The 23,769-nt window shown below is 41.4% G+C and overlaps 4 protein-coding genes across 10 annotated transcripts in view; 2 read left to right on the top strand and 2 right to left on the bottom strand.

Moving 5' to 3' along the window:
• Positions 1-227: 227 nt before the first annotated feature.
• On the bottom strand, positions 228-2,324 carry LOC107677251 (T-cell surface glycoprotein CD3 epsilon chain-like). The gene is made up of 5 exons (XM_016472120.1): positions 2,249-2,324; positions 1,930-2,133; positions 1,673-1,807; positions 1,019-1,071; positions 228-754 (listed from the first exon to the last, which is right to left on the bottom strand). The coding sequence occupies exons 1-5, from the start codon at positions 2,310-2,312 to the stop codon at positions 704-706; spliced, it is 507 nt and encodes a 168-aa protein (XP_016327606.1). The 5' UTR covers positions 2,313-2,324; the 3' UTR covers positions 228-703.
• Positions 2,325-3,745: 1,421 nt separating this feature from the next.
• On the top strand, positions 3,746-9,673 carry LOC107676814 (myelin protein zero-like protein 3). Its single transcript, XM_016471529.1, has 6 exons — positions 3,746-4,029; positions 5,433-5,602; positions 6,202-6,412; positions 7,586-7,748; positions 7,818-7,878; positions 8,865-9,673. The coding sequence occupies exons 1-6, from the start codon at positions 3,972-3,974 to the stop codon at positions 8,934-8,936; spliced, it is 735 nt and encodes a 244-aa protein (XP_016327015.1). The 5' UTR covers positions 3,746-3,971; the 3' UTR covers positions 8,937-9,673.
• A 2,419-nt stretch (positions 9,674-12,092) lies between these two features.
• Positions 12,093-19,014, top strand: gap43 (growth associated protein 43). 6 transcript variants are annotated; one of them, XM_016471798.1, is made up of 6 exons: positions 12,093-12,297; positions 13,632-13,779; positions 14,970-15,036; positions 15,868-15,924; positions 16,554-17,025; positions 18,050-19,014. In XM_016471798.1, exons 3-6 carry the CDS (start codon positions 15,028-15,030, stop codon positions 18,103-18,105), a joined length of 594 nt encoding a protein of 197 aa, XP_016327284.1. In that variant the 5' UTR covers positions 12,093-12,297; positions 13,632-13,779; positions 14,970-15,027; the 3' UTR covers positions 18,106-19,014. The 6 variants fall into 6 exon arrangements, with proteins under 6 accessions (XP_016327284.1, XP_016327351.1, XP_016327414.1 ...); XM_016471649.1 differs by lacking the exon at positions 12,093-12,297 and adding an exon at positions 12,429-12,858; XM_016471865.1 differs by lacking the exon at positions 13,632-13,779.
• Positions 19,015-20,879: 1,865 nt separating this feature from the next.
• Positions 20,880-23,769, bottom strand: part of lsamp (limbic system associated membrane protein) — a 181,229-nt gene continuing 178,339 nt past the window's right edge. For both annotated transcript variants that reach the window (XM_016471433.1, XM_016471351.1), the window contains 3 exons: positions 22,930-23,050; positions 22,334-22,482; positions 20,880-22,115 (listed from right to left, as the gene is read on the bottom strand). In XM_016471433.1, coding sequence (XP_016326919.1) covers positions 22,018-22,115; positions 22,334-22,482; positions 22,930-23,050 — 368 coding nt within the window. In that variant the 3' untranslated portion in view covers positions 20,880-22,017. The remainder of the gene's footprint in view (positions 22,116-22,333; positions 22,483-22,929; positions 23,051-23,769) is intronic.

Below are 23,769 nucleotides of genomic sequence, written 5' to 3'. Positions count from 1 at the left end.
ATAGAGAAGCAAGATTAACTAAGCAGTAAGTAGTAGCAAATTTAGGACAAAGGTAGTTCCTTATTAGATATTTTATAATTACTAAAAAAAAATATCCTCATTGAGAACTGCTTGCGAACTATGACCAATTAATAAAGAATAACCAATTAATTACTAATCACAACAGTAACGTCTAAAAACGTATTCAATTATTTATTAACTTATCATTATTTTAAAGTGAAAAACAAGTTAAAAAGGTAAAGCTTGAGCCGGAGCATTATTCTAAAGTGTTACCAATAATTGTATAAACTATAAAGCTCCAATCAATACTCCACAACTTACACAAAATCATCTTTATTTGTCATTTTTATTTTCTCAGTGCAGCAGCTGCATCATTAAAACCTCAACCTGGTTCATTCAGCTGTTGAGTTAAATCATTCTGTACGAGATAAAAGTCTAAGATTAAAAAATGAGACGCTTGCACATCAGAACATGAAAAGTTCGTATGAACTGTGAGAATAACAAGATTACGAGCATAAAAGCATGAAAGCACACGGTCTCCGAACAGAAAGCACAGTATTTGACATCACGAGTTTCCGATGTTTCTGAGCACAACTTTCCACATCAACATCAATGATATATAAAGCTTTACTGTGGAACAAACGAGTACGAGACGCTATGAATCACCAGAGTTTGATTTACTGTGCAGCTGTCTGAACAGCATCTATCTGATTCCCGAGTACACTGCATTGTTGCGCGTCTTTGGATCCAGAGGCTGGAAAACAACACAAACACCATCAAATCGGTCAGAAAGTTTAGAGTGAATCACCTGAAGCAGTGTAGAGTAGAGCAACTCTATTCACGGAAGCCCAGCAGCTCCAAAACATCCTTCACTCGATCACACTGATGTCGTCACTAGCAGATCTAGTTATCTAGGTTACTATAGCAACACTGGAACGCTGAGATACTGACCAATCACAACTAATGACTAATGGCACAACTAATCATTAATAGCATGTAAGAAGGTTCCCATACATACCGCATAGTCCGGGTTTGGAGGCTGAGGAGGGTTTTCTGATCGCAAATTTGATGCTGTGAATTAAAAGAAATAAAACAATAACATTTGTTTTTACAATCAGAGTTCTGAAACACATTTACTGTAGGACTGACCTTCAAACAGTTACAAAAAACGACTAGCAACACATTAAACTTGACATTTTGAAGTGGAAAGACTGAAACAGTATTTTCTTATAAAAGACGCTCCCATAATCTTTGTATTCTAAAAATCTTTTTTTCCAAAATGCCAAAATACAGACTCAGATCAAGTCATTCTTCATCACACTAGCAACAAAACAATGAGCTAAAAACAGCTCAAATCTCACACTGTGTGCTTCTGTAAATGTCTTTATAAAGCAGGAGTGTTTCTCGTTTTCATTACAGCACAGCATTATTCCTCAGTTTTGTAGAAATGAGAATGAAGTTGAAAGACTAACGCTGTGTAGGTGTTCCGCTGCATCCAGTAGTTTTAGGAGTATTTCGTTCTTTAGATGTGTAATGTATTGCACTCTGGTATTACTGTAGGAATGTGTCTGGTTGAGTTTAGTGTTGAACTGGTTTGTAAACGTGTGAAGTGTCCCGTAGACTGATTGGGTTTTGGAGTGAGATCACAGGTGATGTGGTATATTTACTGTACCTCTCTTGTGTGTGCCGCCAGAGTTCTTGTTAGCAAAGATGAAGACGATGAGAATAACTAGTCCTGTGATCAGTAAATTACCAAATATGAGGGCCGTGGCCTTCAACCTGCTCAGCTCATAGCAGTTCTCACACACTGCCGGAGAGAAAGAGTGAGAGGATTAGTATTAGTATTATTATAATGCACATTCTGATTCTGGGTGAAAAACCGTGTCTGTGTGATGAAGAGACGTGTGTTTCAGGACGAAGGCTCCTCACCTTTTACTCTGAGGTAGAACACATGCGTTATATCGCCATATGTACAGCTGTAGAATCCTTCAACTCTTCCCTGTTCAGCTTTAACTTCAAGGGTTGCATTGGTTTGGCCTGCAATATCGTTTTTGTCCTTAACCCACTTTACTGTACCAGCGACACCTCCAGAGCAAAGGATAACGACACCATCTGATTTGATCTCGTGTATTTCTTTGACAAAAAAGATTAAATGAGCAAACAACATAAGAACCGTGAAACATCACGTGAAGCGTTCGTTCTCATCAGCTCAGATAATAAATGCAGATGAAGGGTGAACTGATCTCACCTTGACTCTGAGCTGGATTCACAGCCGCGGCGAGCAGCAGACACATGAAGCTGATGAGAATCATGGTTTCTGATGATTTAATGTCCTTAAGTGAATGTGAAACGGTCTCACATGCAGCGTCTCTGTCTCTCTGTGTGTCTCTGAGTTTCTTTACAGGAAGAGGAAACCTCAAACGCCTTTCAATTCTCTTGTTCTTCTTGTTCTGCTCTGTTTTATCATCTGCTTCATTTCTCTGAGAAACTCTTCAGGCTCCTCATTAAACTCATTAAACTCAAATATATGAAATATATATACTGTATATGAAAACCTTCTGCATCGCTCAGACCATCAAATCGTCTTCTCTTGCTTGTTTATGATACGAATGTTTCTGTGAGATAATAGAATTTTATTTTATTTCTACTGTGACCCCCAAAAGCTCTAAAAGGATGATGTCTTTCTTTAGACTTACAGCACTGAAAAGAAAAAATAAAGTGAAGTTAATGAAAAGATCCTGCAGCATTCGAGAAACTCGATCTGATGATCTGTAGATACAAATATCTATATTATTTCTTATTCTATATTCTATTTCACATCTATATCAACACATGTACACACACACTCACACACACACACACACACACTCACACTCACACTCACACACACACACTCACACGCACACACACTCTCACACACACACACTCACTCACACTCAGATTTTCTGGAGTGTGTGTGTGTGTGTGTGTGTGTGTGTGTGTGTGTGTGTGCGTGTGTGTGAGTGTGCGTGTGTCTGAGTGTGCATGTGCGAGTGTGTGTGTGTGAGTGTGCGTGTGTCTGAGTGTGCGTGTGCGAGTGTGTGTGTGTGTGTGTGTGTGTGAGTGTGTGTGTAATTCAAAAGGCTTAATAACCATACTAAATGGTGTTTTTTTGAAAATCTAAAAATGCAGAAAGTTTTCTGTGAGGGGTAGGAACCCTACCCCTAAACCTACCCCTCACAGAAAACTTTCTGCATTTCCTACAATCTCAAAAAAACTAATTCTGTATGATTTATAAGCTTCTGTACCCCTGGGGACCTCAATTTAGGACCCCACAGTGACACGAGTGCCCATGAGTCTGTGTGTATTCAGGTTTAAGTCCCCACCAGTGTAGAAAACCCTATACACACTCAGACACTACTGTGTAAATGGATGCGAGAGTGAACAAATGCTTGTTGATTCGAGAGAATGTGTTCAGTTGTATGCTGTGGTTTGTTCATGCTGTCATTATAGTGACACTGGAGTCCCTGAAGCGCATCGGCGCCCTCTAGTGTTCTTCGATTTATCTGAGCTCAAATAGCTGTCATTCAATTGATTTAATGAAAATGTGATCGATTGTCAACATAATCTGACATAAAATCCTCTCAGACACACAGAGAGAGTTTATATCACACTGATGTATCATAACTGAACTCATAGCCTATATCATAACTGATGTGATATAAATTATGAAGTAGCACATGCATATGTGCACTGGGTGTAAAGTGTTTAATACTGAGTTTTAAGAGCTTAACAGGTGTTGTGACAGTGATAGTGATTTTGGGCTGGTTTTCAGTCAGTGGTGTAACTTCCGGTCTCACCTGTTCGGCAGGTATCAAACATGGAGGACAAATACAAACCAGCGACATAAACGCGACTCATATTTGCTCAGATATCTGCTGATACTCACTCATAGTCCCTCGCATGTGATCATATATGTCCAGTTATTTGTCATGGATGTGAACGGAAGCTCGTTTAAAGGAGGTTTATCGTGTCTTGTCGTCGGTTTCGGTGAGTTCTGGGAGTTTTTAATTCGGTCAGTTTGAAACGGGATAATAAACTGTTTGAACGTATTTTATAAACGGGTTTGAGGGAGTTTATTGCTTCAGAAGGACTATAAATGTGTCATTTGAGATCCGTTGAGTTTGTTTTGCTTTCTGTCTCTGTGTGTGTGTGTGTGTGTGTGTGTGTGTGTGTGTGTGTGTGTGAAAAGACGAGCTGTCAATCATCTGCCGTGTGTAAATATCAATATGTGACAACCACCGACGATTGCGCTGAATCCTGCAGTCAACTGAATGTCTAGTTATATAAATCTTAGCATTCAGTTCATATGATTGTATTTTTCAACAGTTAAAATGCCACTGATGTCTTTTTATTTACATGATTTTAATCGGAACGAGCTTTTGCCATTACTTTGTCTCCATCAATATTAAATAAAAAGGACTAGAAAATATCGAGATGTTTGTAAGGGAGTATCTGTTTTTATGATCATCATACACGTCGTTTTAAAATCCCACTTAATTTCATTTACTGTCACTTGTGATTCTTATTTGAACATCACTAGCTTTTACACTGAATTTCCTGATACTGAAGGTCATATCAAAAGACTTTACACACACGTATTATTAGAGTTTAGATGAGATGAGACATGTGACGTCACGCTGTGAGATCACGGCTCGTCCCAGAAGTGACGTCATCCGATGATCTGAAGCTCTTACACACATTGATGCTGTTTTACTCACTGGCTCTTCAGTCATCTGTGTTTCTGGTTCTGCTCGTATTGCAGATGCATGAGCTGACTAGTCTTGGAAGATAGCAATGCTTTTTTTTCTGTAAGACTAGTCATAACTTTTTAAAGTAAATTACATAAATAGATTGGTCTAATTTAAATCCAAAAACTATGACTAATTATTCCTTGGTGAGTTGCTAGTTATAAAGACACAGTAGTGGATGTTTTTTCTTACAGCTGACCCCTGTTACGTAACTGAGTCTAGTCAGTCTAGTGAACTGAGATTTAACTATGTTCACTCGTTTACAGCTCTAGTGTTTGATATGATATCAGAGAATTTGCAGTTTATGACTTTTATTGTTCTGAGGAACTGAACATTAGATATGACAGGTATCTGTCATCACCGTTTACAGCATAACAATATACACTAATGACAGAACTACACTGAGAATGAGTGATGCAACAAAACTCAGACCTTACAGCCACACATGGCAATGAGAGAGTGTGTGTGTGTGTGCGCAATGAGTGTGCTCAGTAAGTCTTTACTTTGAGTGTGTGTACACCGAATGTGTGCAGTGAGTGTGTGAACATCGAGTGTGTGCCGTGAGTGTGCAAACACAGAAGGTGTGCAGTGAGTGTGCAGACATTGAGTGAACACCTATCCTTACTGATGTCTCTGTGTCAGTGCTGTTGAGGAGCGTGTGTAGTATCTCCGTAAAGGCTCCAGCAGAGATCAGCGTGGTCAGAGGAGCCACCGTCACCCTGTCCTGCTCCTTCACCTCCTCCAGTTCCATCACCAGCCTCATGTCCGTCGACTGGACCGTCAGACACGAGAGCGGTGGTCCTGCCATACTGGTGAGTAGATCTTAAGACTTTGAGTTCATAATGCATGAATCACTGGTCAGGAGTCACTCAGGCCGCGGGAAGTCACATGAGTAGGATGTGTGTTCTGTGGTGAGACCACAGCATCCATCAGGAGTGACTTCATAAAGCTGTGAATGATGCAGCAGACAGCGATGCGAGCCAACACTCGTGCAGTGTGAGACGTGGTTGTGCAGTAAAACGACTGGTTTATTTCAGCAGTGTAACATCAGCTCAGCTGTTCTCAGGATGGTTTGGTGTTTCCAGTGAACCCCACATGTAAATGGAGCATTGTGTTGTGAACACCACTGTTCTTTCTGAATCGGCTCATTCAGATCCTTTCATTTAATCTATCACTGATTCTTTCATTAAAGTCCTTGTGAGTTTTTTATGTCGTCTTGTTTGTATTCTAGTATTTAGTTAGGTGTTTAGAGAAATAATGTAGTACTGTCTGGCAGTGATTTTCTGGTTCTGAATCACACTTCACTCCAGAGAATAGTGTGTCTCTCATCAGCACTGCAGGCTCATAACAGAATCATCTGCAGAATATGAAAAACATGTTGGTATTGAGGCCATGATCTGTTTCTTTGCAGTTCTTTCACTTCTCGTCTCAAGCGTACCTGCCGAATGAGGATTATTTTAAGGGTCGTGTGAAGTGGGTCGGCAGCCCGTCGCGCGGCGAAGCATCAATCCAGCTGCTGAACGCCTCGCTCACTGATAACGGCACATACACCTGCGCCGTACGCAACCCTCCTGATGTCCACGGACACCCGGCCCAGACCGTCCTCACAGTCACACCGCAGAGTGAGCCGACACACATGATCATGAGCTCAGAGGAGGATCTCTTGAACACGTGCAGGTCACGTTTCACCCCTCAATCTGCCTGTTTGGATTCAGTCTTTTAGCATTGTGGCACTGTTTTCTTGAGAATTAAGCACATTTGAACTAAATCGAACTAAAGTAAATTAAAAAATGTTCCTGTTTATTCATGTGATGCTGCTTTAAAGGAATAGTTAATATAAACATGAACGTGCCGAAAATGTGCTCCCCCTCAGGTCATATGAGATGTAGATGAGTTTGTTTCTTCATCAGGTTTGTAGAAATGTAGCATTGCATCAGTGTCTCAGCAATGGATGCTCTGCAGTGAATGGGTGCCGTCAGAATGAGAGTCCAAACAGCTGATAAAAACATCACAATAATCCACAAGTAATCCACAGCACTCCAGTCCATCAGTTAACATCTGGAGAAGACAAAAGCTGAAACTAATCCAGCATTAAGACGTTTTTAACTAAAATACATTGAGTCCATAATCCATAATAACGCTTCCTCCAGTGAAAAAGTGTTCTGGTGTGAGTCAGGAGAGAAATCTGCACAGATCAAGCAGCGTTTAAACAGCTCTAAACACATATGTGGCTGGGTTTTGATGTGAGAGACAACAGCAGATGCACTTTTTCACTGGAGGAAGCGTTATTATGGGCTTTATCTTATAAACACACAGCTTTTGGCTTCACAAGGGAAGTAATGCTAAATTTCACCACGTCTGTTAAAATGAAGAAACAAACTCTTAAATAAGCACATTCTTATTTTTGGCTGCACTATTGCTTTAACAGTCTGTATTGTATAAAGTGCTATACAAATAAAGGGTTGACCCAAAAAATTTTCATTGATGACACTTAAGTATGCATTATAATATTTGTTAAAGTGAACTGGATTTTATTCAGTAATGTACATGTGCCGTAATGAGCTTGTGATTTTCATTACACTGAGGAGAATTCGGAGGAAATGTGTTTAATTGTCATGAATATAATGTCACAATGCATCCAAAAATAAAAAGTAGGCTTTTTTTTTTTAATTCTGGTTTTATTTTTAATAGGGGGAAATGAAATATGACCTGGACACTCCTCCTGAGATTCACCCGGACACAGTATAATCTTGTTTTACTGCATGTTGAGCGTGTGCCGTCTGTGTTTCCGTCAGGACGCTCGCTGGCGTTCACGGATGTCGGCGTGTTGCTGGTGTTTGTTCTGGTGCCGTCAGGAATCATCACGCTGGTGCTGCTGGGTCGAATCCTGTGTCCGTGCTGGTCCGTGTCAGAGAAGAGTCCCGCGGCCCATCACTCGTCCATCGAGGAGGCCTCTGGGTAAGAAACTGATGAAACCAGCGGTTCAGAGTGGTGTTATATGTGAGTAATGACTGCATCTGTTCACAGTGATGAGCGTTTCTATGGCCAGACGCAACAGAAACACACCCCGTGCTGCTGCTACTTTAAGGTGAACGACCCTCTGTAGTGTGGACGAGATATTTAGATGATAAACGTGTCTGTGTTTGTTGGATTGTAGTGTTTATTCAGACTTAAAAACTGATGTGTTCATAACTGATGAACTTTGCAACACTGACACTGTTATTGAACTGATCTGAATCAACACTGAACTGAATTATGACACTATAGAGTGCATTAATGCTGCCAATGTTTTCAGCAGCGCTGTTTCCAGAAGTATTGTTCCCATAAGGATTTTTAAAAAGTCTTCGTAAAAGCGTTGTGAGCCATGAACCAAACCAATCAGACACGAGGAGAATCACAACATTACAAACTTTGATTTGAAGCAAAAAGTAAATGGAAATCAAACAAAAAGACAAAGATTGTGAGCTTAATAGCTTTGGTGAGGGAAAGAACTACAATCCCATGAAGCATTGCGAATTAGACTTGAAATAAAAATGACTAAACTATTACATTTAAATTGTTGGTTGTATCTATAGAAACATTATATTTTAAGTTAATTGCCGAGTAGGCATGTATACACAAATATTTAAGGAATTTGAGAGAGTAGAGAGACTTGATTAATTAGTGGGTCGGAGCTAGATATCTCTTGCTTTGTTCACTGCTACTCTCTGATTGGTGGAATATTTCTGTACAGCATCATGGGAAATGTAGTTTTTCACCATGAATTCTGCTATTAAGCATGATTATTTAAAAAAATAAGTTAAATTCATGCAAACAGATGAGAACATCCTTGGTGCTCACAACAGGCCTGTCTGTAAAGATCTGTTATTGTTAAAAATCAGTTTCCTTAGAGAAAATAAATGGAGTTTGTTCATCTGGAACTGACTCTTGTGCTCTGTTGTGTTCTGCAGTTTCATAATTGATGAATTTTGCAACATTAACACTGTTATATTTCTCTCTATTTCTGTGAAGCTGCTTTGAGACGATCTGTATAGAGCTTTGTAGAAATAAATGTGACTGTGGTGTTTGTTTCAGGACTTTGAATATGAGGACGACTACATGCATGAGAAACCGCATGAACACACCTTCACCGAGTCACAGTGTTAGACCAACGACTCCTCTGTGTGTGTGTGTGTGTGTGTGTGTGTGTGTGTTTTGCATGGATAAAGTTTACTAAACCCCAGACATCATTGCGCTGATGAGACTTCCTGTTTGAGTGGGTGATTTTGGTAATTTATGACATTGTTTAATGGACTTTGTTACTGTAATCTGGCTTAAATGACTATTGAAGCGGAGCTGACTGGACATCAGTGAATCTACATACAGCTTCACCTCAGACGGTCACATGATCACTCTCTGGAGAGATTCGAGCGTTCTGATTGGCTGAGATCTGATGTGTGTGTGGTTGTTACTCTGATGTACAGATCCTGTTTGTTTAGATAAATATGAAATATAACTTTAACATTATGAACTTTAACATTATCTTTGATCCATGTCTCATGTAACAACCATCATAGAACAATGTGAGCATCTGTAAGTCTGTCGCTGTTTGCTTCTTCTGGCATTTTCTCCATTCCTGTTGGAGGCTTTATTACTGACGGTGACGCTGCTGATTTCAGCTGTTTAATTAACGAGAAAGCTTTCAGTTAATGCTGAAATACGACCATGTTCATTCATTTCCATGCACTGTACAGCAGGTTGATCCTCTATAATAGCTTTGAATGCAGGATGTTTGTAACTCGCTAAACAGGGTTTAACTGTTTTCACAATTTTTTATAGTATTAAGTATTAAGGTCAAATATATTGTAGTATAATGAACAAAATATAAATAAAGAGCGTTTAAATTAAACACACAAGTCCCTGATCTGAATCTTTTGTGTAGAGGGAAAGTGAGTTTATTGAGATGGTCGTCATGTCACATCATTTATTGGCATATTTTTGCTTTTTTCGTTCACATGACGTGATGAATTATGGGGATGATCAAAGGAAAACTGCTAATGGTTTTATTTTCTTGGGCTGATGTCTTTTATCAGTGTGATCGGTTCATTATTGGTTCTGATTTTTCCTGCCCAGCATCCCGATCCTCCAGGACCTTTAGTGGATGTGAAACCATTGTGAGGAGGTTTTTTTGATGCTTTGACAAATATCTTACAGCCCAGTGTGAGTCGCACCTCTCTGATCATCCACACGAGTGTGTGTGTGTGTGTGTGTTAGTCATCCGCTCTGGCCTGTTGCCATGGAGACGGAGCATCAGCGGCATCTGTGGGGTCTTGTCTCACACACACACACACTAGAGGGAGAGATGGATGGAGTTTCTCCGTCAGCTGGAGTCAGAGGATGCTGTTTCCGTGTGGTTGCCTTGGCAACAGTTGCCGGTCTGATCGGGGGTGGAGGTGCAGTTCGTTTAAGGTGTCTGATGCAGACTGAAGGTATCCGCTCCCTCTCTCACTCACACTCACACTCACACACACACAAACAAACACACACTCTCTCACTCTCACACAAACACACTCTCTCTCACACACACACACACACACATACACACACTCTCACACACACAAGATCCGAATCAGCAAAATGCAAATGCACTGCAGTCTCAGAGGAAAGCATCGTTCACGATCCGTCGCACTGATTACTGAGACACTGTTACACCTGTAGCACAAACACCATCAAACACACACAACGCTGAGCTGAAACACCTGACAGGACAGAGATCTTCATCACATGTCAAAGAAAGGGTGTTTATTATAACACATGGCACACACTGCTCATGAATATTCATGAGGACACACATATGCTCTATTGTGTGTTTTGTATTTAACATTTTCCATATGTATTCATTTCACATACAAGCTGCTGCCTGTATAAGCAGTGCTGCATAAATTTCATTTATCTTTATTATGGAATAAAACGTAGTATGGATTATTCAGTTTGTGACTGATACGTGGCTAATCCGTGCTCTTCTCTCATGAAGGAAACCACAGGAGCTTCATCTCACATCTGAACCAACAACTTAAGCTCTGCTGCGAGTGGAGTACATCTTTATGACTCCAGCGGCGTGTCGCAGATCCTTCTGATCAACCTCAGCTTTCAGGACTGTGAGTGTCAAACCCTAAACCTAAGCTGTTCCTGTTCCACCTTGAGATCCATCAGTAATTATATCATCATAAAGTAGATCTGTTGGCTGTAAGACTTCTCTTTAATTGATGAACTGTCTATTGTTTTTAGCTATCCACCTTATGGGCGGGGGGGGGGTTATACATTTGATGTGTCTGGCTTCCGGTTTCATCCGCTTCCAGCTATTTTTAGCTGTGCAAAACAGCTGGTTTTGCTGCTTGATATTGCAAATTGGTGTGTCTTACCATATTATTTTAATGTATTATCTTAATTATGAACACACTGGTTTGTAGTGCAAACAGTTTTACTGTTTACTGCTCGTTGTTATTCATCTCGTTAGAGGATCTTGAATTCAGGATGCTGACCTGTGACCTCTGCATCTCTGACCTCTTGTACTGATGTCAGTTTGTGGGACGGATCCTAAAATGACCAGGACGTCTCTTTAGATGCACGTGGAGACCTCATGCAGAGATAACGGCTTTCCAGTTAAACCGACAGCAAACGAAGGCGTGAATCACCGAGAATCAGTCGACATCATTCATGCAGCCCCTCATCGATGTACCTGATTGATTCTGCCATTGATTTCCCTGCTAATGAGTTTCCTCTCTTCTATAATTGATGAATTTACAACACTATTTATCTGTCTAATTCTGTGAAGCTGTTGGTGTATAGCATTAAATGTGTGTGTTTCAGAGGTGCTGTTGTGAGGGGAAGTGAATCAGTGTTTGAACACGTGGGTGGGTTGACCTTCACAGACGCAGAAGAACAAGAAGAAGATGTTTTAGCGTCTCGAGAACAGCGTGCAGCTCTGATGAAGATGTTCTGCTGGGGACCGAAAGAGTCCTGGAGGAATCGGCTGCTCAAGAACCACCGACAGCCGGAGAGAAGGGGCCCCGAGGAGCAATTCAGAGCTGTTATCATGTGAACGGCGCTCTGGAGGTACACTGCAGCCTTAATGTGGCCCGTTCCTGCATCACAGTCCCGCACAAAGCTCTACTAACCCACAAGCAGCAGCAGCGGACAGATCGCCTCTATTCAATCATTCATGCAGAGGGTGGTCAGGGCGGGGCGGGGCGTGAGAGAGGGAGGGAGGGACGGGGGGTTATAGGGTGGGATTTATCTCATTGTTGGCAGCACAGACAGACAGACAGACAGACAGTGCGACTGAGGCTCAACTGTGATGAGTTTAAGCATCAGAGTCATCAGCTGTTGATACAGCCGGTGTGTGTGTGTGTGTGTGTGTGTGTGTGTGAGTGAAAGAGAGAGAGAGAGAGAGAAGAGAAAAGGAAGAAGCAGAGCGAGACGCTGAAAGGATACGATTATGCTGTGCTGTATCAGAAGAACTAAGCCGGTAAATATCTGTATTCTTCGCACTTTTGCCGCTGTAACCGGATGCTGGAGGCTCTCGCTGTGAGAATGATTGAGCAGCTGTACCTGTCAGTCAGGTGTATTTGAGTCTGATGCTGTTTAATGTGAGCGTAGTCGTGAAGCTGTGTGTGTTGGATGTGATGAAGCACTGATTGCTCTCGGGGCGGGTCTCCGGAATATAACGGCTTTACCGACTTATAAAGTGAATGGGAGGTTTGATGTTTAATGTCGTAAAGGCGCTTTGAAAGCAGGCCGAGGAATCCGTGTGTTGAACATCTTCACTGTCTTTACTCACGCAAACCGCAGGTGGAGCCGCGCGTGCCGCGTCTCTTTTGTTCTTACGCCCCATTGAGCGCGACGCGAGCGTTACTATCACCGGAGCGTCTGAGCCGAGACAGACGGGGAGACATGAGGAGGATGAAGGGTGTGGTCCTGTCTTACGGCGAGCTCCTGCAGAAACACGCACACACAGCTCTCCTGTTCTAATATTGACCTGAGCGCGCTTCAGTGGCGCGGGGATATTCAGGAGAGTACGTCAGTGCAGGTGAATTATAATCGCGACCTGAAGATGTCCAGTGTGTGTGTGTCGTGGGTTTAGTGTGTGTGTGTGTGTGTGTGTGTGTGTGCGTGTGTGAGAAAGTAAAATATAGATTGAAAGGAAGAGATGAAAAACAGCAGTAGGAGAAAGATAGGAAATAAAATAATAATAAAAGAGAATGAAAAGGCTGACGCAGAGGGGGAAATTCACCACCAGTGAATTGCACCCAATGTTTATTTTCACCATCTGCACTGTTTTAGCACTCCATTCACTAAACCAATTATGCAAAACAATGCAAACACACCAAAAAAAATAAATAAATAAAATGCGGTGCTAAATGCAATTTACATGCAGTTTTACTGTAAAGCTGGTTCTGCATGCCAGAGGTCCTGGATCGCTTCTTTAAGATACTACAGTGCGTGCATAATCATGGGGGCGGGTGGTCTTAAGGTGTGGCTCCTTCCACAAATGCTGCAAGACTCTGTGCTGATGTATCCTGCATAATTTTCTTTTTCTTTTCTTTTTTTTTAAACATTATTTATTGTTATTTTATTTCTTATTATTATTTATTGAGAGAGCATTCCATTCAGTCACGTTTTATGCATTTAACATGCACAAATGCTTCCTCAATCAGATGAGCTGTGGTCTGAAATATTTCCTCCACAGGCTCCTATGACTCCACAATCTGTGTGTGAACATCTCGCTCGTCTCCATTTGAACAACCAGTTGATCTGAGAACCGCTCATTTCTGTCTGATTCTCTTGTTGTCACTGTTTTAGACGCTGACGGTCACTTCAAAGCCTTTAGGCTTTTGTTTTAGCGTGACCTTTGAACCCAGCAACCATAACCCCGTTACGTTCCTGGCCACAGCGGAGCTCAGACTGAATGATGTGTGACGACCTGCTGCTCTGTCAAGGCCTCATAAATGTGAGTTATGATCAGGCCTCGATTAAGTCCTTCAGATAATGTGAATCTTGTCAATCTTCTCGACTGGACACACACTCTTTTTCCTGATGAAGAGATTGGTCACTGTGTCCATTTAAACGGCAGGAACATCTTGTGTTTACTGTCATGAAGCATATGAAATGATGCCAGAAATATTATTTATTAAGAGTGGAATGTGTTCATTCTCTCATAAAAACTGAATCACATCAAACACGTCTGAAGATCATTTTAACTCTGTTCAAATGGATTTTCCATTTTTAATTGCTTTTTTAAATAAAAGATTGCAGTCTACTGTTAGTTTCGTTCCAACGTTTATTGAGCCGTTAACGAGCTTCACCTCAGAGATCAGCTGATAATGTCATGATATGTGGTGTGAATGTGACTCACGAGAATGACTCGCACTGAGTGACCTCAATCACACACACACACACACACACAGGGGAAGTGCGTGCGTGCGTGAGTGTGTTATGTGTGAGAGTGTGTGTGCGTGTGCGTGTGAGCGTGAATGAATGCGTGAGTGTGTGCGCGTGAGTGTCTATGTGTGCGTGAGCGTGTGAGTGTGCGCGTGAGTGTGCGCGTGAGTGTGTGTGCGTGTGTGAGCGTGAGTGAGTGCGTGTGTGTGAGTGTGTGCGTGTGAGTGTGTGTGCGTGAGTGTCTATGTGAGCGTGTGAGCGTGAGCGCGTGCGAGTGTGAGTGTGCACGTGAGTGTGTGTGCGTGTGTGTGCGTGAGTGCGTGTGTGTGAGTGTGTATGTGTGATAGTGTGTGTGAGATGCGTTTATTGATGGATATTGATTGTAGTACAGTTGCATCCACAGGTTATGTGGTAAAATATTAGAAAACAGATGCCGTATAAACAGCCGCTCAAACACCTGAACCGCAGCAGAATCAATCCTCATGCATTTGCAGAAATGACATCATTTTCTGCAGTCCATTTGCAGATTGCATATATAAATGAAAAAGTGTTTCCAAATGAAATTGCCTTCATGTTGCATTATGTCATTAATTTGGCTTCTGTTCGCTAGATTTTAATTTTGCTTTTATGTTTATACACTTTTTAATTTTGATATGCTTCAAGCTACTTTTGACTTTGTTTTATGAATGTTTTTGTCATGCATTATATGTCACTTTACACATTGTTTTTTTCTCATTTTATGATTGCTTTTTTCATTAGACGCATTTCACTATTAAATTAAAAGGCCCTCGGTGGACAAAAGCCTCACTGGACGCTGATGGACAAGGTAAATATTGAGTCTTTCTCCCTGATTCTCCGGTCAGATGTCACGCTTTCTTATCCTAACAGGTGCTTTGCTTTTAGCTTTGCCATGCTATGCTGATATTTATTATTGATATGACAACGTTTATGTTTGATGTTGGTCCAGAGCAGAAAACACACGGACATCAGACGTGTGTGTGATCCTGAGAGACGTAACCTCAGCCTGAACTCCAGCGCTAATGGCTTTAATCACGTCTGGATGCGTCTCAGCAGGGAACGTGGGGTCCTGCATGACGCGATGATTCAGTCCTGCATCTCAGATGCGTTCATCCATCGGAGACATCTGAGATCACGTGATAAATGTGTCGAGATCCATCTGGATAATTATGGCCATTTCAAAAATTACAATTCACCTCCTAAGAATCAGGTTTTTAGAAACTACACACTCTTTTGCACTTGTGCTCTTGTTCGTGAAGATGAGACGCTCAGATCTTCATGTCGCTCAGCACTGAGACGCTTGTAATCGTGGGATTGTAGCAGCGTCTATTAAAATCACTCGCAGTCTAAAATGCTCTAATGCTCATTCAATTAAAGCATTGTAATCATACGTCCAGATGCCTGATGGGAAGTTACGCTGGGGCTCTGTAGCATCAGACACGTGTCTTCCTCCAGCGCTGAACCAATGCACTCGCAAAACTGCATTTCTCTCAAGCTTGTTTCCTAAACTAGCTGTCTGATAAACGTGGCACTGTGAATATGTGAATAATTGCTTCTGTTCCTCTGATGCATAAAACGAACTGATCAGTTGCTCTGGATCCGTGTGTCAGTTGGTCAGAACATGTTGTTTCTACACAAGCTTAGCTCCAGCGGTCACTCTTCTATGGAAGCCCGTCTCTGCCACCGGATAAAAAAGGTGATTGTGAGCTTTGCGGGCTTTGTTTGAGTTCATCTTGCATCTTGCATATCTTTCAATTTAGATTTTTTTTTCTTGCAATTCTGACTTTTTTTCTCAGAATCCTGAGTTGATATCTCACAATTGATTTTTTCCCCCATCATGGATTAAAAATGGTAGCTGTGACTTTTTATCTCACATTTTTGACTTTGTTCTCACAATTGTGAGTTTATATCTTGCAGCTGTGACTTTTATTCTCTGAATTATGAGAAAAACTAATGCTTAACTAACTTCTTAACTAAACGGGCTTCAGTAGTTAACTCTATTTCAGCTTAAATGGATCATTCACCCAAAAATGAAAATTCACTGACTTCCACAGTATGGAAAAAAAGTGTTATGAAGTCGGTGTGTGTCTGAGTGAGCTGAACTGGATGATGACATCACTGAATCATCAATGAACTGACTTTATCTGGAAAATGACTGTTATTGTCTTCTTGCATTATTGACAAACTATTTCCTGTTTGACATTCTAAAGCTGCTTTGACACAACCAATATTGTATAAAGCGCTATACAAATAAAGGTGACTTGACTTGAGCGTCTCCGGTGAGTGTGTTGGAGTTACTGATGGTGTTTGTGTTTCTGGTCTCAGGTTGAGAAGAACGAAGAGGCTGATCAGGAGATCAAGCAGGATGGAACCAAACCGGAGGAAAACGCCCACAAGGCCGCCACCAAGATCCAGGCCAGCTTCCGTGGACACATCACCCGGAAAAAGATGAAGGACGAGGAGAAAGACGAGGAGAACGACGCCGCTCCGGACGAGTCCGCCGAGGAGAAGGAGGAGCGAGTCTCTCCATCGGAGGAGAAACCTGCCGAGGTTTCCATGGAAACAGCAGAGGAGAGCAAACCGGCCGAGCAGCCCAACTCACCTGCAGCTGAAGCCCCGCCCACCACGGCCACTGACTCCGCCCCCTCGGACGCGCCCACTAAAGAGGAGGTGCAGGAGCAGCTGCAGGAGGCGGAGAACCCCACTGACGACATAAACGCACAGAAGGAGGAGGAAGCCAAACGAGCCGATGTGCCTGCCGCCGAGAGCCAGGAAACCGACCAAATAGACAAAAAAGGTGCGTCCGAAAAAAAGTTTGAGCTCTGAAATCATCAGTGTGTGGAGGGTAAAAAACTACATCTGAAACAGCAAGCCTACTAGACTATATCAACCAGAGGTTCAGTTGGTTAGTTTGATCAGTTTAACCCCTGCTGCTAGTTTCTTTTAACTACATGCTCTTTCTCCATTGAGTAGACGTCTATTCTGAGCAAACAACTTGTGAATCATGAACATGAAGGCTGTACACTCTAAAAAATACAGTTTTTTTGTGCATTGATGGTTCCATGAAGAACCTTTAACAATCATGTAAACCTTCCATTGCACAAAAGGTTCTTTATAGTGGAAAAAGTGTTCTTTAGATTAGTAAAATGCTCTTCACACTGAGGAAAAGAACAGTCAAAGGTGGTTTGGGAACCAACATGGTTCTTATATGGCATCAATGGGAAAACTCCCTTTTGGAAACTTTATTTTTAAAAGTGTGATGTTCCTTGGTTCTTCAAAGAAGCTTTCAGTCAACAGTTGTCTTTTCAAAAGCTAAAGAGCTTTTTTCCACTATAAAAGCAGATTTATAGTGATTTTCACGTTTATCAACAACATTTACCAAAAGTGTGTGAGATGTGGGGAAAAGGACACATATATTTTACAACCGTTTTTGACACTAATATAACTTCATAGATAATTTGGCAAGAAGTATTTTAGATACCTCATACATACCCGGGTCAAAATCACCCAAAGTTTTTAGTAAAGGAACACATTTTAAACAAAATGTCAAACGTTTTGTGTTCGGGTCATTTTGGACTCTATAAAAATTTCTAAAAAATGTCATATTTTTAGTAAAGGAACAAAATGTATGCATCTCTTCTGGTTCAAAACAGACCCGAATGCGTTACGAGGGTGTTATAAGAGAGTAGTTGAGTTAGCAACAATATACACATGCATATAAAACTAGAAGCTTGACAGAAAACTGCGAGCCGCAGTGCTTCTGTAGCGGACGGTTTGTAAGTGTGTCTGGAAGTGAAAGCGGTTTCTTCTGGTGTTTGCAGAGGCTGTCGACGACTCCAAACCAGCAGAGGACGCCGGCGAAGAGGAGAACGTTTAACATCGACCAGTGAAATGTACAAGCATAAGTAACCGACAGACTGCTCTTGATGATGAAGACGGTCTGTTTTTATGTTTGTCCTCTCTGTTCTGCTGTGTGGAGGGAGTTTTCCAGTGCGGATCGATCTCTTCATCCATCCGTCTGGAGCTCATCGCATGAGAATCCTTCCTCCAGAGACGAGAACCTTCTCACACGCACCCAACTAATACATGTGGCTTCTTTTACTGTCCTTGGTGTTATGAGCGTTTCATTGGAGATATTGCTGCACTGATGTTAAAAATCGAGAAAATCCAACAAAAAGAAAAAGCGCCAGGCTTTCTGTTCAAGTGTGTTTGAATCTGAGTAAAATCGTGGAAAATGGTTTCGTCCGTTTTCAAAATAAAGAAATGTGCCAATTATGTTCAGGACGCGCGTCGTTCTTTCAGCCTGATCTCGTGAAGAGTTGCTCTGATGAGTAATTACACGAGTGCAGGATCATCAGATCAACATTAATCACAACCTGTGAGCGCTGAATGATCTGTTAAAGCTTTTAAAGGTTAGGATTCAAAGAAAATCCAGTTTCGGGCTTCTAAATCATCACTACTGTGACGTCACACTGATTTTATTTCATTATTGCAGATGTTGAAATGAACATTTCACTATAACAGTCACTATGAAGACCTGAGTTTATAAGATATTCAGTGTGAAAGTGAAACAAAGCCAGACTGTGATTACTTTATTAGCTGCAGTATATCATAATGTCTGTGTAAGCAGAGATAATATTAGATAAACTACAGAATTAATTCTCCAGCAGAATATCCACAACACAGCTGTCAGAAACAACATCTGTTATAGAATACATAACCTATTAAATGACTGTCAAATTAACATGCCATTATTAATTACAGGGCAAAAGTCTGAATTTATCAGTTTTCCCATAAATCATTAACCTACAAATTCATATTTCACTCCTCTAGATATATATATATATATGGTAAGGTAAACAATCCAAAACCACATTAACTCTAATTTTACAGTTTGAAGTTGAGTTAATGCACAGCTAAAGCTTTTATTTGCTTTATTTTTTTTTTTAAATACAAAAATGTTTTTTGGGTGTGTGTGAGATGTTTATGTATAAAATAGTTGGGTCCTGTGGTAAACATGATTTTCGTAGTAAATTAAAGTATTTTAAAGTGTGTGTTTGTAGGCGTTTATGCATGTGTGTGCAGTTATGTATGAGTGCACTTGTAAAGACTTATTAAAAAACCTTTTAATCATTCTATGAAATGACTTCTGAGAAGGAATTCATGACGTGTCTGAAAAGTAGAGACTTAGTTTCAAACAGAATAAAAAACACAATAAAAGCCATTTAAAGGGAGATCTAACAATCTTTATATTCATTTATTTGCATGTTACACGATTAACAGAGTTCATAAGCATCGTTTTCTCACCAAAAATTACAATCTTTTTTTCCTTAAACCAACTTTCAAATACATCAAATTCAAATGACGTTATTTCCATTTTAAACACTTCATGAGCTCTTTACAGTGCAGAAGGGTTTAAAAAATGACTGCGGTAATTTTAGAGTAAATAAACACAGTTAGAAAATGTTCATTGCTTTTCATGAAGATCTCAGTTGAACGAGCCGGAAAATCCCTTTCTAGAGACTCCAGCGTCCCGTAGCAAAAGAGGATCGACAAAAACACGGCGTCCAGTTTTCTTGTCATGTTACAGAGCATCACGATTGAACTTCAAAAGAAATAACACTGGTAAAAAAGAAAATCAGGGACGGACGCTTCACGATTTCAACGACAAAGAAAACGAACGCGTGTGTGCGTGGATTCAGTGTGTTTGTAAATCATCTCTAAAATGGCTTTTTTATATCGTTTTCTATAATCGTTTGGCAGTCAGTGGATTCAGCTCATTTCTGTACAACTACTATTATAATAACTAATGAACAGAAATCAGTCTCTATAAATAAGAATAGTAGTGCAGCGCTACAAAGGTAAATATAGTTTTAGACACACACACACACACACTCTCACACACACACACACTCTCTCACACACACACACACACTCTCACTCACACACACTAAACACGGTGAAATTAAAGTCAGCTGATCCTCATTGAGTGTAACTGTTAAACACACACACTGCAGTGAAGCTGCATTCAGACAGAAAACACTCGAGTCCTGATCCGGACTTCAGGACGCTTGACTTTGGATCGGATCAAACCCAAATAACGGTGTTCAGGGCACGAGCGAGAGCTGCTGCGGACTACAGGAGACACACGACTAGCCCTTAAAACCCAGCCGCCGAGCCACACGCCGGTTCATCCAATCAAGGCATCAGAGCTCACACGCTGAAAGCCTATTGGCTGAGAGAGCTGTCAATCAAAGGGCTGAAGAGCTCAGGAGGGATTCATAATACTTTTGAAATGTCTTTAATATATGAATGCGTACACACAACCTGCTCTTTGAGAACTTCAAAAGAAATAACACTGGTAAAAAAGAAAATCAGGGACGGACGCTTCACAAAATCAGCGACAAAGAAAACGAACGCGTGTGTGTGGATTCAGTGTAAATCATCTCTAAAATAGTTTTTTTATATCGTTTTCTATAATCGTTTGGCAGACAGTGGATTCAGCTCATTTCTGTACAACTACTATTATAATAACTAATGAACAGAAATCAGTCTCTATAAATAAGAATAGTAGTGCAGCGCTACAAAGGTAAATATAGTTTTAGAACGAGATATTTAAATATTTGTATTAAAAATCTTTTGTTTAGTATCTAATTTCAGTTTGTTACAGGAAGCATCAAAGCGCCACCGCAGATAACTAACTACTTATGAAGAGACCTGAACCGAAGATTTGTTTCGTTTCCATGTGAGGACATTCGATTCAAAAGAATATTTACAGACGACGGACGCGACGGGATGAGCAGCGGATCGAAGCGAAGCATTCATTGGTGTCGTACAATTCAGAGTTCATACGATTTCACAGACACGCAGAAGACGAGGGTCTGGACACAAGGGTCACGCGTGTATTTGGACTAATCTCACACGCTTTAACACGGTAAAAATCATTTCACAGCATTCTACAGGTTTCCCTCCAGAAGAATTGTTTTTCACAATAATCCAGGTTTTCACAGGAACCCTGAAGAAACACCTGCAGATCCGCCTGGTGTGGGAGGGGTTTAGTATTACGTGGGTGGGGCTACACATGTGGGAGGGGTTTAGGATTACGTGGGTGGGGCTACACATGTGGGAGGGGTTTAGGATTACGTGTGTGGGTCTACACATGTGGGAGGGGTTTATTATTAAGTGGGTGGGGCTACACATGTGGGAGGGGTTTACGGGGGCGGGTCTGTTCTGCCTCTGTGAACAGATTCTCTGATCGATCATCACAAACACTGACGGCTGTGAGTGTCTCGAACATCGCATGATTGTTCTGATCTCAGAGAATCTTCATGAACGACGTAGCAGCAGCCTGAAGATTCAGCAGAAAATACTGTGTGTTTCAGTCCCTTCTGCTAGTCATTAGTCCTAAACCACATCTAAATGACCTTACGTGATTCTAGCGCTCCTTCATTAGTGTACATTAGGCAGATTCCGGAACAGGCTGCAGGGTATTATGGGAAAACACAATGAAATTAACCATTTTTCTAGATGATTTCGCTCTGGGTTTCTGTGGTAAATCACACACATGCACTCAGACTGTCGGACAGACGGGCGTCACTGGAATTAAGTGCTTGAACCGGTTAAATGGCAATATTCTTGTCTTAAAAAGAGCACCTTCTTTCTTTTCTCCATGTCATATTTTTTCCTGATAATAAGACGGTCGTCCTGCCGGGGCGTAACGGTGAGCGTGGATGGACGGATGGAAACAGTCTGAGACGATCGATCGCGTTCAGAGCGTCTGCGATGAACATTAACACTTCAGAAGAGCCGAGAGAACAGACAGGAGGAGGAGCCAGAATGATTGACAGACGCAGCCTGAGGCGTTGATGTCCCGCCCAGTGCCAGGTTCTGAGAGAGAGAGAGAAAAAGAGAGAGAGAGACAGAGAGAGAGAGAGAGAGAGAGATAGAGAGAGAGAGAGAGGGAGTCGGTTAGCTGTACATGTTGGTAAACTGCGCCATCTGCTAGTCAACATGCTGAACTACATCCGTGCGTGTGTATGTGAGTGTGTGTTTGAGAGTGTGTGTGCGTGTGTGTGAGTGCGTGTGTGTGAGTGTGTGTGTCTCACTGTAGAGGAACACGCTGGCGTTGTGGATTCCCAGTCTGTTGGTGGCGACACACGTGTAGTTTCCGTAATCGTTCTCTGTGACGTTAGCGACCACCAGCAGCGTGCGAGAGCCGCTGATCTGAATACTGACGCTCTGAGAGCTGGACAGTCTGATAAACACACACACACACATCACTGACAACACATTCAAATGTGTTTGTGTAAAAAAATAAAGTTACTGGATTTTTCTTCAAATGTGAAATGTGAATGTATTTTCTTGGACTAAAATATATGGAGGGCAAAATATATTTTTAAATGCTTCAAAACTATATTTATATATTTAAAATATATTTAAAAAAATATATTGAAATATATTTAAAAAAACATTAGAAAATATATATTTTTTGCTGTATGGGCTGCATGATTACTGACGTACCGCAGAGGAAATGATATTGAGAACAGAGGTTAGAGAAATGTTAGCAGAATGTTAGCTAAAAGTTAGGGGAATGATCTGCAAACCAAAAAGAACATTCTATTTGTATTACATTCTATTTGCATTCTATCGTGCATGTTTTGGGAATGTTCTGGGAATAATCTGTGTTCTCTGGGTGACTGACCTGCGCTCGTCTCTGTACCACTCAAACTCAGGCTGAGGAACCGCAGACGCCTCACAGTGCAGGACTCCAGTCTGTCCCACCGGCGTCTCGGAGCTCCGCACCTCTTTAATGTACGGCGGGGCTGTGGAGACACACACAGTCTGATCTAACACATGTCAGTCTGATCTAACACACACAGTCTGATCTCACACACAGTCTGATCTCACACGTCAGTCTGATCTCACACACACAGTCTGATCTCACACGTCAGTCTGATCTAACACACACAGTCTTATCTCACACAGTCTGATCTCTCACACAGTCTGATCTAACACACACAGTCTGAGCTAACACATGTCAGTCTGATCTAACACACACAGTCTGATCTCACACACAGTCTGATCTATCACACAGTCTGATCTCACACACAGTCTGATCTCACACACAGTCTGAGCTAACACATGTCAGTCTGATCTAACACACAGTCTGATCTCACACAGTCTGATCTCTCACATAGTCTGATCTCACACACACAGTCTGAGCTAACACATGTCAGTCTGATCTCACACACAGTCTGAGCTAACACATGTCAGTCTGATCTCACACACAGTCTGATCTCACACATGTCAGTCTGATCTAACACACACAGTCTGAGCTAACACATGTCAGTCTGATCTCACACACAGTCTGAGCTAACACATGTCAGTCTGATCTCACACACAGTCTGATCTCACACAGTCTGATCTCTCACACAGTCTGATCTCACACACAGTCTGATCTCACACAGTCTGATCTCTCACACAGTCTGATCTCACACACAGTCTGATCTCACACAGTCTGATCTCTCACACAGTCTGATCT

Source organism: Sinocyclocheilus anshuiensis, unplaced genomic scaffold, assembly GCF_001515605.1.
Source record: "Sinocyclocheilus anshuiensis isolate Anshui unplaced genomic scaffold, SAMN03320099.WGS_v1.1 scaffold173, whole genome shotgun sequence".
NCBI classification, from domain to species: domain Eukaryota; kingdom Metazoa; phylum Chordata; class Actinopteri; order Cypriniformes; family Cyprinidae; genus Sinocyclocheilus; species Sinocyclocheilus anshuiensis.
The sequence above is the reverse complement of the archived record's forward strand: the minus strand, read 5'-3'. Positions and strand labels throughout refer to the sequence as shown.

Coding starts and splice junctions, on each gene's coding strand:
- LOC107677251 (XM_016472120.1), bottom strand. CDS start 2,312: ATGATTCTCATCAGCTTCATGTGTCTGCTGCTCGCCGCGGCTGTGAAT. Junction 2,134..2,248: donor GAATCCAGCTCAGAGTCAAG/GTGAGATCAGTT, acceptor TTTTTGTCAAAG/AAATACACGAGATCAAATCA. Junction 1,808..1,929: donor GTTCTACCTCAGAGTAAAAG/GTGAGGAGCCTT, acceptor TCTCTCCGGCAG/TGTGTGAGAACTGCTATGAG.
- LOC107676814 (XM_016471529.1), top strand. CDS start 3,972: ATGGATGTGAACGGAAGCTCGTTTAAAGGAGGTTTATCGTGTCTTGTC. Junction 4,030..5,432: donor GTGTCTTGTCGTCGGTTTCG/GTGAGTTCTGGG, acceptor TCTCTGTGTCAG/TGCTGTTGAGGAGCGTGTGT. Junction 7,749..7,817: donor TCCATCGAGGAGGCCTCTGG/GTAAGAAACTGA, acceptor ATCTGTTCACAG/TGATGAGCGTTTCTATGGCC.
- gap43 (XM_016471865.1), top strand. Junction 15,925..16,553: donor TCTGCCACCGGATAAAAAAG/GTGATTGTGAGC, acceptor TTCTGGTCTCAG/GTTGAGAAGAACGAAGAGGC. Junction 17,026..18,049: donor CGACCAAATAGACAAAAAAG/GTGCGTCCGAAA, acceptor TGGTGTTTGCAG/AGGCTGTCGACGACTCCAAA.